This window comes from Cebus imitator, unplaced genomic scaffold (genome assembly GCF_001604975.1).
Source record: "Cebus imitator isolate Cc_AM_T3 unplaced genomic scaffold, Cebus_imitator-1.0 Scaffold323, whole genome shotgun sequence".
Taxonomy (NCBI): Eukaryota; Metazoa; Chordata; class Mammalia; order Primates; family Cebidae; genus Cebus; species Cebus imitator.
Genome location: NW_016107638.1, coordinates 1644533 through 1663160, shown reverse-complemented (window position 1 = coordinate 1663160; position 18628 = coordinate 1644533). Strand labels below are relative to the sequence as shown.

General features: G+C 44.4%; 2 protein-coding genes across 2 annotated transcripts in view; one reads left to right on the top strand and one right to left on the bottom strand.

The window, feature by feature from the left end:
• Nucleotides 1–18628, bottom strand: part of TMEM132D (transmembrane protein 132D) — an 832693-nt gene that overhangs the window by 663780 nt on the left and 150285 nt on the right. The window lies entirely within an intron of this gene.
• LOC108286591 (nucleophosmin-like) lies at nucleotides 1163–2257 on the top strand. Its single transcript, XM_037729922.1, has one exon. It carries the CDS (start codon nucleotides 1258–1260, stop codon nucleotides 2110–2112), a length of 855 nt encoding a protein of 284 aa, XP_037585850.1. The 5' UTR covers nucleotides 1163–1257; the 3' UTR covers nucleotides 2113–2257.

Here is an 18628-nt window from a genome sequence, read left to right as displayed (position 1 = left end):
AGACCACATGGGGAGGCCACATGTGGCAATGCTGGTGGTATCATAAAGAATATATCTGTTCTTTGTCCCTGTTCCTGGAACAGAGCTACTAAAAACCTTTGGGATCTTCTGAGTGATATGAGAGTCTCTGTTACGCTAACCGGGTGGTCAGGGTGGCCCCAGGAAAGCTTTAGGGTGGGGGCTGGTCACCAGAGTGACTGAAATCATTTAAATATTTGTCCCCACCCAGACTTCATGTTGAATTGTCATCCCCAATACTGGAAGTAGGGCCTGGTGAGAGGTGTTTGCATCATAGGGGCAGAGCCCTCAGAGCTTGGTGCTGTCTTCACAAGGGTAAAGTTAGATGGCCAGATCTGGTCACTTAGAAGTGTGTGGCACCTCCCCCCACCTTGCTGTCTTGCTCCCGCGTTCTCCATCTGAGACGCCTGCTCCCTCCTGCTTCCCCCTCCACGGGGCATATAATGCTTCCTGAGCAGCCCCAGAAACAAATAGTCATGTTATGCCTTCTGTACAGCCTGAAGAGCCATGAGCCAATTAAACCTCTTTCTTATAAATTATCTAGCTTCAGGTATTTCTTTATAGCAATGTGAGAATGGTCTAACACAAAGACCAAGACCTTGATTACAGCATGGGGATTTGGGGCCAGGCCCACATCCAGGGAGGGGAAGGGGGCTGGAAACTGAGTTTAATCACATGACCAATAGCATAGTCAATCAGGCCTCTGTAACGAAACCTCAATAAAATCTCTGGACACTGAGGCTCCAGGGAGCTTCCCATTTGGGGAACATGGCTGTGCTGGCAGTGGGGTGCCACGGATCCCATGCAGACAGAGACAGAGGCTCTGTATCACCCTCCCCTCCAACCTCACCTTCTTGGCTTGGTGGGTCCTATGTCCTTTACCATAAAATTCTGATCAGAAAGACAGTGTTTCCTGAGCTTTGTGACTAATGAATTTCTCATCTAGTTTCCTCCTAGTGAATTATCAAACCTGAGGGGGTGTGGGAAGGCCCAGATTGCAGGCAGCTGAGTGGGCGTGTGGGTGCCTTGGACACATCTGAAACTGTGGCTGCCATCTGAGGCTGGGGGGTCTTGTGAAGGGCTTTGCCCTCATCCTATAGGGGCAGGGCTAACTCTGGGCAGTTGGTGTAAGAAGTAAATTGCGCCTGGTGTGAGTCCGTCCTGGGCGGCTGTTCTTTTGAGCAGTGGTCGTTTATCTCCGTCCGCCTTCTCTTCCACCTAAGTGCCTGTCACCACCTGATGAAAGATTCGATGGACATGGACATGAGCCCCCTGAGGCCCCAGAACTATCTTTTCGGTTGTGAACTAAAGGCCGACATAGATTATCACTTTAAGGGGGATAATGATGAAAATGAACACCAGTTATCTTTAAGAACGGTCAGTTTAGGAGCTGGTGCAAAGGATGAGTTGCACATTGTTGAAGCACAGGCAATGAATTACGAAGGCAGTCCAATTAAAGTAACACTGGCAACTTTGAAAATGTCTGTACAGCCAACGGTTTCCCTTGGGGGCTTTGAAATAACACCACCAGTGGTCTTACGATTGAAGTGTGGTTCAGGGCCAGTGCATATCAGTGGACAGCACTTAGTAGCTGTGGAGGAAGATGCAGAGTCAGAAGATGGGGAGGAGGAGGATGTGAAACTCTTAAGTATGTCTGGAAAGCGGTCTGCCCCTGGAGGTGGTAGCAAGGTTCCACACAAAAAAGTAAAACTTGCTGCTGATGAAGATGATGAAGATGATGATGATGATTTCGATGATAAGGAAACTGAAGAAAAAGAGCCAGTGAAGAAATCTATACACGATACTCCAGCCAAAAATGCACAAAAGTCAAATCAGAATGGAAAAGACTCAAAACCATCATCAACACCAAGATCAAAAGGACAAGAATCCTTCAAAAAACAGGAAAAAACTCCTAAAACACCAAAAGGACCTAGTTCTGCAGAAGACATTAAAGCAAAAATGCAAGCAAGTATAGAAAAAGGTGGTTCTCTTCCCAAAGTGGAAGCCAAGTTCATCAATTATGTGAAGAATTGCTTCCGGATGACTGACCTGGAGGCTATTCAAGATCTCTGGCAGTGGAGGAAGTCTCTTTAAGAAAATAGTTTAAACAATTTGTTAAAAATTTTCCGTCTTATTGCATTTCTGTAACAGTTGATATCTGGCTGTCCTTTTTATAATGCAGAGTGAGAATTTTCCCTACCGTGTTTGATAAATGTTGTCCAGATACCATTGCCAAGAATGTGTTGTCCAAAATGCCTGTAGTTATTAAAGATGGAGCTCCACCCTTTGCTTGGTTTTAAGTATGTGTGGAATGTTATGATGGGACATAGTAGTGGTGGTCAGACATGGAAATGGTGGGGAGACAAAAATACAGGTGTGAAATAAAACTCAGTATTTTAATAAAGTAAAGAAAAAAAAAAAAAGTAAATTGCACTATAGGTCACCCAGCTGGTGACAGAGAATCGGTTTCCGAGCCTAACGCCGCCAGATAAGATCCTGATCTATGGCTGAAATCAACTGCCAGTCACGGGGCTGAATGAGACTTCAGATAATTCCAGCCTCTGCTCTCCCAGCCATGCCACCCATACTGAACAAAGCAGAGAAAAACTGCCCCCATCAGGCGCTGCCAAGATTACAAATTCATGAGCCTAATAGATTTTTCTGTTGTTTCCAGCCACCATGTTGGGGAATGATTTTCTATGTAGCATTAGATAACTAGGCCAGAAGGGTGTGATAGGAATGTTGAAAACAACCACTCTGGTTACTAAATGGAGATAAGGTGGGGGTGGGGAAGGAAGGTGAAGAAGGAAGGCAGGTCAGGAGGCTGTCATGATAATTCCAGTGAGACAGGACGGTGCCCTGGACCGGGGCAGTCGCTGGGCAGGTGATGAGAAAGGGCCATGATCTGGGTCTGTTTCAAAGGCAGACCCAACAGGATTTGCTGATGCATTAGATGTGCAGTGTGACGCATGCTCCCCTTCCTCTGGAGGAGTAAACAACCTGATACTTAATTGCCTTAATTAGCTGTCGTGCCCATGCCACTCATTCTGTCCCGGTATTTGACCTAAGGAAAGTGTAAGATGTCATGGATAAAGAGAACATATTTACAGAGGCCACCATGATGTCCAAAAGAACATTTCCCCTGTTGTTTTTGGTATTCCAACTACTCAAAGTGACTTTCTGCTCATTTAACCAAAATCCTACTTACTTTTAAGAATCAGGCCAAATGACATGCCCCCAATGAAGCTTTTTTTTTTTCTGACTACCCCTATTTTTCTCTAAACATCTATAACAAGTATTGTCTGTTCAGTTCATTGTGGAATTAGCCACAGAATTCCATGTGGCATTTCTTCTATTATGGTAGAACTGCTGTTTAGATTATTCATTGGTCTGAGTATTGCGATACTTTATCAAGCCCATACATATGCCCATAAACTCAGCCAAAAGCAAGTCTGCCCAGCTCAGATCTTATATTAGTTGGACACATTGGTTACAATCAAAATACTTCTGTGTTTGAACAAAAAATGGAGATAATTTTAACTAAGAAATTAATGTCAGTCTACATGATTGCTTCAAGAAATAAAGCAAAGTGGTAAACTGTAAAGTATTGGAGAAAGTGGTTTCTTTAATCACAGAAAAGTAGCCATTACTGAAAGCATCCCTAACTTAAATTTCTGAATTTAAACAAATTCCCTATTTCTCAGTGGTAACAGCATAAAAAGATCGGAAGACAAGTAACAAACCGGAAATATAAAAGGCAAGTAACTTGGTAATCATAGAAACAAAAAAAATCAAGACTCAATGTTACTTCCATAGTCCATTAGGTGCAGAAATAAATATGAATTGCCCATTTTACAGTATGATGGATGACAAAAAAGAATTAAAAGTTAAAGGCCAGAAAGATTTGAAAGTTAAATAGTTAAAATATTATAATACAGAAAAAAATACACAAAATTTACAGCAATTGTTTAGACACCTCCTAATTACAGAGCAATGAGAAACTGGTTAATGAAATTGTATTACATTCCCTATTGCAGTCTTGATCACATTTTGCATTATTGCTTACATAATGATCTGGAAACAGAATACTGAAGGGGTAATGACTTTACCTGTCCTGCTGAACACGTATTCCCAGGATTCTACACACCGCCTGGCATTTCAAAGGCCCCCATCCAATAGATAATTGTTGAATAAAGTATAATGCTTATGTATATGAGGCAGCTGTTCAAACTGTATATTAGCATAAAACATGAAATGGTGCGGGAATATTTTCAATATACATATAGGTACAAATATATAATGATACATATTTTAGAAGCAAAAAATATATAATTTAGAAGCAGGACCCTGTATACCTATGAAAATAAAGCTGCATGAAAGAACAAATTATTAACAAAATAGAAAACATAATTTAGGCAAAAGATCTAAATAGACATAGCAGCCTATATAAAACTCTTTTTTTTTTTTTTTTAAGTCACACTCTGTCACCCAGGCTGGAGTGCGGTGGCATGATCTCGGCTCACTGCAACCTCTGCCTCCCACGTTCAAGCTGTTCTCCTGCCTCAGCCTCCCAAGTAGCTGGGATTACAGGTGTGTGCCACCACACCCAGCTAATTTTTGTATTTTTAGTAGAGACGGTGTTTCACCATGTTGGTCAGACTGGTCTCAAACCCCTGACCTTGTGATCCACCCACCTCATCCTCCCATAAAACTCTTGAAAAATAACACAGAGCATAAAAAGCCAAACAAAAAAGAGCAAATGCTGTAAGACACCACTTACATAAAATTCAAAAACCGGCAAAACTAATGGAAGGTCTGAGTAACAGTCATCCTTGAAAACAAGGTGTGGTTACTGGGAGGGGATGAGGGGAGGGCGTCGAGACATTCTACCTCTTGACCATGAATATTCCACTTTGCAACCATCCATCTGTGCCACTGTCCTTACAGATATTACATTTCAATAAATGCATTTATTTAAGAATATCAATGTGGCTTCTCATGGCATACAGAATTCATGATTGCACACTGATTTTCTTATCTTCAATCATTTTCATTTTCTCTTTTTGGGAATGACCAAATGTTACTTTTATAATACTTCCATAATATAAAAAAAGTAGCTTTATTTTAATTAGATGATCCAGGACCGTTATTAAAATCGCAGGGATCGGTATATCAGAAGAGATACAGAACACTTGAATCAGCTGGTTCAAGAGTTTAACGCAGGGAAATCTACCAGGGATCTGGTGGTATTCCGAGGCTAGCACCTGAGAGGGCTCATCAGGCTAGGAGAGGGCCCACGCCACCGTGATGCGTGGAGGAGGAAACGATGGGGTCCCATTCAGGTCCCTTCTGCAACCTGTGAAGACCTCTTCCCAAGGGACGAAGCAAAGGGGAGACGGCTGAAGAATGAATGAGGGGCGGCAGCGGGGTGCTGAGCACCCCCAGTCCAGCGCGACTGCCCACCTGCACTGTTTTCTGTCCTAGGCCACGGAGCCTGGGCACGATGCCACACACCTTGCTTCCCACTCCCTCTCCCTGCATTGGGAAGGTACATGCTCATCTCCCCTTCTCCAGATATCTACTCTACAAGGGTGTTTTCCTTTCATTTCCATTATTTCCTTTCTTTTAGGTAACAGATAATCTCAAAAACAAATTGTATTTATTGCTGTTTCTCTAAAGAGGAACATGCCCTCCAAAAGTCTCCTTCTTTATAGATTTCTCATTTATAACAGTGTGATACTTCTTTTTTATGGTACATAGAACTATTTTCTCTTGATGTTGGCTTCACATAAACAGAAGTAAATACTACTTTACTGGCTACAGAAATACAACTCACGTGGAGAGACATGTATTTTGTATCTGAAATATTGCTCTTCCCAAGTATTTTTAAAAGCACTTTACACATAAAATAAAATGTCAAATAATTCTGAAACAAATATACTATGTTCCAGGGATTGCGAGGAGATGAACATGAAAAGGGACCTGGTAATTCAGGAGTCATTCGTTGTTCAGTGAGACAGAAGGGTGGCAGCTGAAGGGGGAGCCGCAAGGCTTCTTGAGGACCGCTTTAAAGAAAAACGAGGATAAGTTTTATAGTACTAAAAAAAAAACTTTCCAACTTGCCACATATAAATTTAAGATACAAATTTTCTAGGAGAGACAAAAATGCTCTTGTTCATTGCTTCCCGTAAACGTGAATTTGTACTTCTTAAGAGAGATGCAAAATATTCAGAGAAACATTCATATATGTGTGGTCCATGCATTAAGTCAACCTAAGCAGTGGTTTCTGAACCCAGCACTGCGGGCACCTTAGGCTGGACAATTCTTTGTGGTGGAGGCAGTCCTGCACGTGGTAGGATGTTTAGCAGCATTCGTGACCTCTACCCACAAACGTCACCAGCCCACCTACACGTGTGACAACCAGAAACGTCTCCAGGCATCCCCAAATACCAACCTCAGGTGACAACTGTGGACCTACAAGAAAAGGTGTTGGGCCTCCCGCTGCTTAATCATGTGGTGTTTTAATGTTTTTGTTGACAGGACAGAACATTTGAAATATTTCACACTAAAACCTTAATTGTTTCTCTCTCTTGAGTTATCCGAAGATACGGAATCTCCAGACCTGCACTCCACTGCTGTGTGAGTTGGCTAGACACAAATCCTAGCCCCACTTAGAAAGGGAATGCGACCTTTCACTTCCTATAGTCCACGTCACTCCCGACTGTCTCACAAGCACTGTGTCCACCGCCACTCACCACTCGGTGGACGCGGTCCTTCTCATCTTGCACCTGCCTGATTCACTCATGGATAGACCACCTCTGGCCCTTGTAAAATTTGAATTTGCGGAATCTACTCCAAAAGCAAAGGACCTAGACATTTCTGCTATAAACAAAATACAGAGGTTTTGGCAAATAAAATACAAAGAGCAGTAAAGGGAATTATCTAAAGGTCAACATTCGAAATACTCATTATGGTCTCACAGAGGCCCAGGATAGCTCCCCAGGACCTGATTTGTTGCATGAAAATGAGCACCATGCTTTCACTGATGGTTCAACTCTTTAGTTTGTATCCATTTCGGCAATGCCACAAGACTCACCTGCAACCAGTACAATGATCATTAAAAACCTGTTGCCCTCTGATAATTTGTAAGGGTCATTCATCACACAACAAAATCCACAGCAATTCTACAGCCAATAATGCACCATATTGATTGGCCATGACTGAACAAGCTAAGGAAATTAAATGACTCCTCCATTCATTATTCAAAATCTTATTTTAAATGTGTCAGCTATAATATTCTACCACATACTAGGGAAAAAATCAATGAGATTAGAAATCTTCCTGCTAAACCTAAAGGGCCATGTTATTCCTTGCTGCAGCATGAATGGAATGAGAAGAATCACTAGCTGCCTCCGCAGTGCACACCTTCCTCCAAAGGCATAGAGCAGACTCTGTGGCAGGAGGGAAAAAGGAGACAGAGAAGGATGAAAGAAGGGGAAAAGAAGAAGGGAGGAGAGTGAAAAGGAGGAAGAACAGAGAAAAGGAAGGGGAAGGAAGAAGGGGGTGAGGGAGGAAGACAAAAGAGGCTGTTGTGTAAACGCCACAACACACTGCAAGTATTTGCTGTGTAGCCTTATACTAAAGCCTGCAGAGATGCGGAAAGGAAGAAAATCCCAACACGCTGTAGCAAGACATGAAAACATTCATGTGGCAAGACACACTGTAAAACTTCACTCTCGTTGGGGGAGGGAACTGGACATCTACAGCTCTCTTCTTGGAGACAGAGGCAGTTATCCTGAATGGTTCAGTCACACCCATTTTTCTCTCAAACCAAGTCTCAGCGATTTAGCGCCCTTCATAACAAAAGGCAGCACGGGACAGAAGCACATATTCCTTGAGCACCGCAGCACCAGAGATATTAATCACCAAAGAAGAGGGTCAAGGCCATCCTACCAGCAGAACCTGCTTTTATTCTGCGAGGTAACTTTATCTGCAGAAGACGATTACTACTTGTGATCATAGGTGTTACGACCTAGAAGGGGGAGGGGCACCATAACTGGCAGGGAGACTTACTGGGAATGGAAACTCACAGCCTTACCCCAAGTCACTGGGCCAGAGACCGTTCCATTCATCTTAGGAAGAGAACAAAAGGCTCCATCAGCGTCTGCTCCAGCCCGAGGGCAGCATATTCCAGCTGGAAAAAGGAACAGGTCTGGCCTGTGCCCCAGCCCTGCTCACTCATAGGTGGCGTAGTGAGGAGGGAGGTGGGTTATGGATATCGGCTCCCAGGTCCTGGTCCTGCCTCCCGCCCTGCTCTGCTTTGAATTCTTGTGCAGCCCTCCAGAACAAGAATTGCTTCAACACACATCCAAGTTCACATTCATGGAAACAGGCGTGGGTGGACCGGAGATGGGACAGATTCCTGCCTCCTGATGGACAGCCAAGGCAAAGCAAGGGGATGGAGGGAGCTGTGGCCAGAAAGAGAGAGGAGACATCAACTCTCCCCCATGGATCCGCAGGCAAGAGAAAAGGCGGACACGTTCTAGCCCACCACATCTTCTCTTCTGTTTCTCTCTAATAAAACAGAAGAAGAATAACCCTCTGCTGGAGACAGAAATGGGATTTCCTGGACTGCCGGCCCACACCTATAATGGTGACAGAGAAGGATGAAATTCCCTATACAATTGAAATTCCTTTATGGCAAGGTGTAGGTGAGATGCTGCATTACAAAGCTGCACTTGGTAAATGTATCCCAACGAATGAGATGGACATTCTATGCATTCACATTCATTCCTCAGGGCCTGGTCCCCATGGTCTGCACCAACTGGAATTCCTCGTCCTCTGGCTTCAGGCTGAGTTCAGGCAGTGGGAGGCAGTGGCAGGAGATGAGGTCTTATACAGATAAAGTCATCTAGCAAAATGCAAGCAGGCTCTCCTATTAAGGTGGCTTTGACCCTTCTTTTGGTAACTAGCATCTCCGGTGCTACTGCACTCAAGGAGTACCTACTTCTCTCCTGGGCCTTCTTTCATTCTAAAGAACCCTAAAAATAATGAGCCTTTGTCTTAATAACCATGTGTCCTTGTTGGTTTCAGTTGTGGCCGAAACTGTATTCTTCAGTGCATGGCCGCAGCTCCCATGGACTGGTCGACTGGTCCCTCTACTAACGTGGCATCTCTCTTCTGGTCTCAGTATCCTGTCCTCTTTCCCGCCTTTTTCAGCCAAATGGTAGTGACTACTGACCACTCCTGCTACCCTGGAGTCAGGTTCCTTAACCCTGACCACACCTTTGTAATCAGCCCCATCATCTAAATCTCTTCAATCGCCCCTTGGAGGATGTTGTCCATTTCTTTCTAGGGTTTAGACTCAAACGAAAGTGAAGAATAATTTTGTGACTTTCGTAGTTCTAGACTTGAAGACAGTCAGGTCTCTGCATCTTAAGAAACCTGTCTGCAATTCATCCCACAAACATTCATGCTTTTAGCAGTTATTATGGCCCAGGTACTGCTGCTGGGTGCTGTATGTTCACATGGATAATGCAGGGTATTTGCCTGATGGTGGTCATTTTCTATGCTGGGGATATTATTCTTTTCTCATGATATATGTCCATGACCATCTGACGAGCTAGGGAAAATTTAATCACTCAGGTGTAAATATTTTTAAGATTCCTGTACAAACTAGCTCTACTGATTGAAACCTAATCATTGATGACTGAAGAAAATATAATGGATATCAGCCCTTTGTCAGATGGGTAGACTGCAAAAATTTTTTCCCATTCTGTTGGTTGCCGATAAAATCAAACACCGCATGTTCTCACTCATAGGTGGGTATTGAACAATGAGAACACATGGACACAGGGAGGGGAGCATCACACACTGCGGTCAGTTGGGGGGAAATAGGGGAGGGACAGTGGGGGGTGGGGTGTTGGGCAGAGATAGCAAGGGGAGAGATGCCAGATGTAGGTGATGGGGAGGAAGGCAGCAAATCACACTGCCACGTGTGTACCTATGCAACAATCTTGTATGTTCTTCACATGTACCCCAAAACCTAAAATGCAATTTAAAAAATAATTAAATAAATAAATAAAAGAAAATACTCTGAGGCTTTCAAGGATGTCATATACCCAACATTACAGAGCACAGATTAAAACATGAAGAGAACAGTACATTATTTTCTCGGTTGTGCTATAAATTCTTTTTGTACCTACTGAAAAAAAAAAGTCACTTCAAAACCACTCAGTTCCTTAAAAATTAGTAGCGTCATTCTATGATAAGATGATATGAGGCTCACACAGGTAAAGTAAGTTGAGGATGTGAGAATGGATTTATACCTTCCTGCCGCTTCCTGTTTTCTCAAGGATTTACTGTACGCACTATTCAGGTGACCTCAGACTTTTGATTTTAATTATGATATTAAAGATGTAATTTTAGCATTTTAGGGCACGGAATTATGTCCAACAGAGGGCTTTATGGAGAGCTTTGGGGAAATCAGGATTTGTATCATTTCAGCCAAGTGTCCCCTCCTGAAGATTTCCACATTGACGTTGATGTCAAGTGTTCCCCACGTGCCATGGCACAGATTACTGAAATTCTGACAGATGTCACTTCGTAGCCCATGAACAAATGCATGCAGGGCAAATGTAGCAGGATACTATTTTTGAAACATCAAGAGGTCTCTTCTCTTAATGGCCATAAACCTTTGGTGCCTTCAGCCTTGATTTTCCAGCGGGATTAACACCATTTCATGCTTATTGTCTCACAGGAAGGCAGGCTGGACAGAAAACAGCCTGAGGCTTTCTCCTCTGTATTTTTAAACACCTTTCTTCTGGTATAGTTGCTATACAAAGAGCTGCACTATTCATCTGCACAATTTGATGAGTTTGGGCACCTGAAAACCCCCATAGTACCCTGGCCATAATCCAGGGCGCAGATGCATCTAACACCCCCCAAAGTTTCCATGTGTGCTTTTGCTGGTTTTGGTTTCTGTGGTAAGAACCCAGCGTGAGATTTAACCTCCTCATGAATACTGAAGTGCACTAGCCCATCTTCCGGACTCATTCATCTTGAAAAACCAAAACTTCATTCCCGCTGAACAAGAACTCTCTAATCGAGAAAACAGAAAGGGTTTCAAGGGAGGAAAAGAAGAGGAAAGGAAAGGAGCTACTTCCAGTTAAGATAAGTGCCTCTAAAGAAAACAACATGAGCCACCGAGTGCTCCATAGATGAGGGCCAGTGAGGCATTCAGGACAGGGAATGCAGGAACAGGCGACAGACTTCGAAGGGAACTCTCTGGGAAGGCATTCTATGCTTTTTTCCTTGACTAAGCCAGGCAAGGGATGGAAAAGTCCCATTTCGTTTTACAGGACCAGAGAGCAGAGGAGACCTGTCTTCGACTCCAGAGTACATCCCAGAGAGGGAAGCTCAAGTGACTCCAAGAGGGAATGGTAACCCACGGCTCAGAGAACCTCCAGGAAGCTCCCGGGCCTTGGGAAGCAAGGATCCAGCTGAAAAAGGCACCAGGTCTGCAAGGAGCTTGTGCAAATGAGGTGTAATTTGGCAGGAAGCTGCACAGATCAATGAGCAAGGATTGGGGTGGGGGTGATGAACATTTCAGAAGATGCAGGTGCGGACGAATGACACAGGGAATCAGACTCACCCCCAGGTACCCCCTTGGCACCCTGTATATGTTCCCCAGAAATGAGACACAGTCCTGGGGCAAGGAGAGGTACTGGGGTGACGGAAGCCCTGTTCTCCCATCTCTGCTGCCTTGTGAAATGGGGCACAGAATAGAAACTGCCTCAAGTCACGAGGAGGGTATATTTGCAGTAGTTCATTGCACCGACGCTGGCACCACACTGCCTGGCTGCAAACCCTGGCTCCAGCCCATGTTTGCTCTGTAATTTTAAACTTTCCTTGACTTCTCTCTCGGTTTTCTCATCTGTCAACTATGGGTCTGAACAGAAACTCGTTCCTAGGATTATTTCATTGGATGTGTTAATCCATGAAAATTAGTGCCTGACACGTTGTTTATCAGTCTTCAATATGTAGAAACTATTATTATAGAACAATAAAGAAAATGCGCTCCTTAACCACCTGCTACTCATGAGAGAAGAAGGAGTAGCAGGAAAATAACAGGGTCTTGACAGACTCTGAAAGACCCATTAGTACACCAAAGAATACGAGTAAGTCAGTGCTCAGCCACAGCAACTATGAAGAATGTTCTCTCCCTGGATGGTAAGAAAATAAAAGGGAAGAAGTGACCTCACTGCGAACTCACATGTTCTGCAAAATGGCATCCATATCAGCAGACCACTGTGGCAATTAGGACTGGGATTTTTGAAAAGGTCACTGAATTGGAAATTGGGAAATAAGGCTTTAAGTCCTGTCTATGTGACTTTGGATGAGTGATGCTAGTCCTGGGGGCTTATGTAGCTTATTTACAAAATGAGGACCATCTTCGAGGTACTGTTTTAGCTTTGAATGTCTGAGATGTTGATACACTGACTAGAAGTCTTCACGTTTCATCCTTAAGAGAAAATGGCAAATAATCACCACTGATCTCAGAGAATTTTTAAGAAAAGCTGAATCCAGGTCCAAGACTAGGGTCATAACTTATTCCCAACTAACAACAGCTATGCCTTTAGCATACCACAAAGTGTGCAAAACAATGACCCCAAGTAAGAGAATAGTGAGTGATTGCTTGGTGTCTCGCCTCACAAAGGTTTAGAGTGCTATGTCAGAGGCTTCAGCATGGCTTCCAGTGAAACAAGTTTTAAGGTTCAAATACTAAACAGCTCTAACAATAGACATTTGTGTTAGTCCATTTTGTATTGCTATAAAGCATCAGACTAATTTATACAGGAAAGAGGTGTATTTGGCACAGTTCTGCCGGCTGTGCAAGTATGATACCAGCATGGGCTCAGCTTCCAGTGAGGCCTCGGGAAGCTCTTACTCATGGAAGGCGAAGAGGAGCCAGTATGTCACACTGGAGAGAGAGGAAGAGGTCCCAGCCTCTTTGACAATCAGATCTCACGGTAACTCATGAACAAGCCAAGCCATTCATGAGGGACCCACCCCCATGATCTAAATGCCTCCCACCAGGCCCCGTCTCCCACGTTGGAGGTCACATTTGAACACGAGATTAGGAAAGCACACACATTCAAACCATATCTCCATCTAAAAAAGGTGGGCTATACAGAAAACATATTCCTTCTGGGTCCTTCAACAATTAAGTTCTGCACCAGGAGTAGAAAATCTATGATACTCACAACACAAACGCTGTGAGCCACACGTCCGTGTCCCTGGCGAGCCTGTGAACTTCACCCCTCAGAAATCTTTAAAACAAATTGCTGTCTGCATGCACCTGAGACAGACCAGTGTCTTCCAGCTTTGTGATTCGGTTGATTGGCTCCATCCCTGTGACTAAACCTGATGAAAGTTCAAGTCTTTGAAACACTGGAATGCAAGAATTTTATCAATTTCAATTTGCCTTCTGGCTTCCAGAATGGGAACCCACTGGGAAGCTAGACCAAGTAATCTGACCTGGCAAAATTGAGAAAATGAACAGATTGCTTTTGTCTAAACTGACTGACAATCCACTGGGAGAGTCACACTGTGTAAGGGTTCCAAGGAAAGCTTTTAGAAAGCACATCCTGATCCTCAGGGGAGGATCTGTTCTCCTGGCCTGGGCCTTCCATCCCAACCCCCTCTGCTCTCCTGGCTTCAGAAATTTGGTCTCTACATCTTCCAAAATCTTCTCACATCCACAGAGCCTCTCTAGTATTGGAAAATTCTCAACTTGTCCTTAACGATTGTGGCAAATGGAATAATATTTCCCCAACATGGTTTGACTATGTCTCCACCCAAATTGCATCTTTTTTTAAAATTTAAAAAAAAAATTATTTTATTTTATTTTTATTTTTTTATTGCATTTTAGGTTTGGGGGTACATGTGAAGAACATGCAAGATTGTTGCATAGGTACACACATGGCAGTGTGATTTGCTGCCTTCCTCCCCATCACCTATATCTGGCATTTCTCCCCATGCTATCTCACCCCAACTCCCCACCCCGCGCTGTCCCTCCCCTATTTCCCCCCAACAGACCCCAGTGTGTGATGCTCCCCGCCCTGTGTCCATGTGTTCTCATTGTTCAATGCCCACCTACGAGTAATACAGGAGCCAAATTTCATCTTGAACTGCAGTTCCCTCAATCCCCACTTGTTGTGGTGGGGACCCAGTGGGAGGTAACTGAATCATAGTGGCAGTTACTCCTGTGTTGCTGTTCTCATGACAGTGAGTTCACACGAGACCCAATGGTTTTATGAGGGGCTTTCCCCCTTTTGCTCAGCACTTCTCTTCCTGCCACCATGTGAAGAAGGTGTTTGCTTCCCGTTCCACCATGACTGTAAGTTTCCTGAGGCCTCCCCAGCTGTGCTGAACTGAATCAATTAAACCTCTTTCCTTTATAAATTAGCCAGTTCCAGGTATGTCTTTATTAGCAGTGTGAGGATGGAATAATACCTCCCCTTACAACCAAAAAAATAGGTTAATGCCCTAATCCTTGAAACCCGTGAATATGTTAGCTTACATGGTGAGAGGGACTCCACAGGTGTGATTGCGTTAGGGATCTTGAGATGGGAGATTATCCTGAATTACCAGAGTGAGCTCAAATCACCGATAGAAGGGAGACATCATGATGAAAGAGGGGACATCATAATGATGAAAGCAGAGCTGGGAACACAGGCAGCCTCTAGTTGCTGAAAACCGCAGGGAAACGGATCTTCCCCTTGAGCTTCCAGAAGCTACGCAGTCTACCTACACCTCCACTTTAGCTCAGTGAGAGGTCAGAGACAGAAAAAAAGGGTGTGCTGTTTAAAGTCACTCAATCTGTGGCATTTTGTTACAGCAGTGGTAGGAGACCTATACAGCTATCTGCAGTGCTGTCTCCTTGCTCTGGAGAGGAACTGGGTGTGGATTCCGTCTGAGATGCCCACTAACTGTGTGGATAAGTAACCTCAACTTTCACACCTGTAAAACAGGGTGACAGCAGCTCCTGTCTCATGAGGTATTTTAATGGCTATTATCCTTAAAACAGTGCGCAGCTCATTTCAAGTCTTACATACATGTTAGCTATTACTGTGATATTTAATGTCGATGTTCAACTGCTTACTCTTGAAAATGTTACAAAGTTGAGATCGCCAGAGGCGTGTGCTTTCTTAACTCTGTACGGAAGGTATTATTTTTACAGATAAAGTTTCCACTCCAGAATCTCATGTGCCCCAAAGATTCCTACTTAATTATTAAAAGTGGGTGTGGGAAGGAGATTTCATATTGCCCCCAGTTAGAGCAGATAGTCTGAAATGGAGCTTGTGACAAATATATACCTGTGGGTAATGATAGAAAGCAGTGCTCAGTACAGACAGTATGCATTTTGCAGCCCTGCCAATATCACCGTCATTAAGCTCTCCAGGGTTCTAGCAGATGCAGGGCTTGGACTAGGGTGAGACTGAGCTGCTCAGGCCTCAAAATTTAAGGAATGCACTCACTCTCAGGCACCCACTCTGGATTGCTAACCCTGAGAGTGAGCGCTTCCCTAAATTTGGTGTCCAGGTACCTCACTAGATTCATACACCCTAATCCAGGTCCTGAGCAAACACAAATGAGTAGAAAACTCCTCAAACTGCAGATCCATAAAGTCTGCTAGGGTAAAGCATGCAATGACATAAAGATAAGAAAATAATTAATAGAGAACCATGTGGTCTCTGTGTCCCCACCCAAATCTCAATGGTTCGTCTCTGTGTCCCCACCCAAATCTCACCTTGAATTGTAATCCCCATAATCCTCACATGTCAAGGAAGGGACCAGGTGGGAGGTGACTGGATTATGGGGCAGTTTCCCCTATGCTGTTCTCGTGATAGTGAGTGAATTCTCATGAGATCTGATGGTTTTATTAAGCATTTGACATTTCCTCCCCCCTCCGCCCGCTGCACACACACTCTCTCTGTCCTGCTACCATGTAAGACATGGCTGTTTCCCCTTCTGCCATGATTGTAAGTTTCCTGAGGCCTGCCCAGCCATGTGGAACTGTGAGTCAATTAAAACTCTTTCCTTTAGCAATTACCCAGTCTTGGGTATTTCTTTATATCAATGTGGAAAAGAATGGATATACCTACAACATCCCTTCAAAACCAATCCTTAGAGATTGACTAGAAGTGCTAGGCTGGCGGTGTTCTACTTCATAGTATTCGCTCATTTTCAGAATATTTCCTTGTGATAGTCACTCTTCCAAAGACAACACCTGCAAATGCGGATGTGATCATTGTTATCAGACCTCAGGTACAAAAACCTGGCGGGGGATGATGCTTACCAGGTCATCTGGTTATAGCCACCTTCTCACAACCAGACCCCCGACTGCTCTTTCACGCCAGCCATCTCCCACGTGTCCTCTAACCTGTGAGTGCATGGATTCAACCCCCCTCTATCTCTCACTAACCTCTCCCTCCTTCATTTCTTTCATTTCAAGATGGAACTCATAACAGTGTACCACTTCACGGGGCCATTAACATTAAACAGTTAGCATCTGGGTCTGGCATGTAGGACTGCTCAGAGTCAGTTATTTATAGCACCATAAAGAATGTCACCTATTGTGTTCCTGCCTGAAGGGGACTCTGGAACAGAGCGCCAGATAGACCTAACATGACATTCATTAAATACACAAAATGAAAAGCAGATTCATCAACCTGAGGGACCAACTTGCAAAGAGTAAAAATCATGTAAACTGTTCACCCCTGTAGAGTGAAGGTCTCTGATTCTGCGTGTATCCCATAAACCAGTCTCCCCACATGCAAGCAGAGCCACCCCAGCCCTTCCAAAGGGGCATCCTGGAGAAACTCTTTGGTGACTCAGGTACAGGTCTGGGGAGGTCTCCTGTAAGGGGTACATCATCCAGGACCTGGACCATGAGAGAGAGCCAGAAGGAGGAATGAGCTTTCCAGAACAACGTTTATGAATGAATGATCAAAGGCCAGTGAATCCATGTTGCAGGTAGAGAAGCAACACTCGCAAAGGCCTTGGTGAAACAAAAGGTTTGAACGATGCGATGACAGAGGGCCACTGCCAAGGGTGCACGGGAGGAAGTCGGCAGAGTCAAGGTGGGCAGTTCCAGGCTGTACCAGACCTCGCAGGTAAAGGGTCTGTGTCTCATCTTTACTGCAATGAAAAGTTATCCCGGGATGTTCATCAGAAGAATGATGTGGTTTCATTGCATCTGAGATCCCTCTTCCTGCTGTGAGAGGAGCGGCTTGTAAGGCAGAACCAGGAGGACCAACGAGAATGAAGACAGCATCCTGGAGCACGGTCATGGAATTCGGAGACGGGAAGATGTCACCAGATTTAAAATACAATAAAGGAGAGCTCAGGATGTGAAAAGCATTGTCAGGCGTGGGGGTGGCCAGTGGGTTGCAATGCTTTGTAGCGCTGAACAAAGCATGTTCTATTTTTTCTCTCTCAGTAAAGAAATCCTATTTTTTTAATAAACATAAGCCACACTTGGTGAGAGGAAAGAGATTTCATCATTTATGTAAATCTTTATCAAGGGCCTCCCAAGGCTTAGGTTTTTGGTGATGAGGGTAAAAAATGTTATAACCTAAGGAAGCGACAGTGTCGTGGAAGAGACACACCTAAGGACGTTCTTCTCCACATGCCATCTCTGCTCCTAAATTTGCTTTGCCCAGCCCTCCCAACTCCGTAGACAGCAACTCCATCCATCCAGCATGCTCAGCAACCGTCAATCACTCTTCTTTTTGTGTCACGCTCCTCATTCAATTTATCATTCAATCCTATGGGCTCCACATTCACCATGCCTGCCCACCTGCTCTGTGCCAAATCCTCTGGCCCGGTCTCTCACCTGGGTGCCTTGCTCCTGCCCACTCATCCCACGGCCCCTTCTCTACGTAGCCACCAGAGTGAATTGTTAAGAGGTCAGCCAGTTCATGGGACCCAGAGTGCTCCGTTTCCTTGAAAGTTAAGACCAAGGTCCTCATAACTGCCCACAAGGTCCTGAGCCCACCCTGTTCCTGTCGCTGGTCCCATAGCTCTCCTTCTCACTCCTCCACCCAGCCACCCTGTCCTCTTCACAGTGATCAGGCGGGCAGCTGCCAGCCCAGCTTGGACCTTTTCATCCGCCATTCCCTGTACCTCAAGCTGCCTTTTCTTTCATGTCTATGTAGCTCCTTCCAACATCTCCTTCAGGACATTGTGTAACTGAGAGTTTCTCACTTGTACACATTTGAAAGCTACACATACACACTCAGACACACACACACATTCAGACCCATGCACAGACACGCACTCAGACACATACACTCGACACACGTAGATACACACATCCAACAAATCCATACACAAATACACTTGACACGCAGGCACACACATTCACACATACACTTGACACATACTCAGACACACACACACTCAACACACTCAGATACACTCAACACACACACAGACTTGACACACACACACACACACACATCCAGACACAAATACACTTGACACACAGGCACACACATTCACATACACACACTCGACACACATGCTCAGACACACAGACACA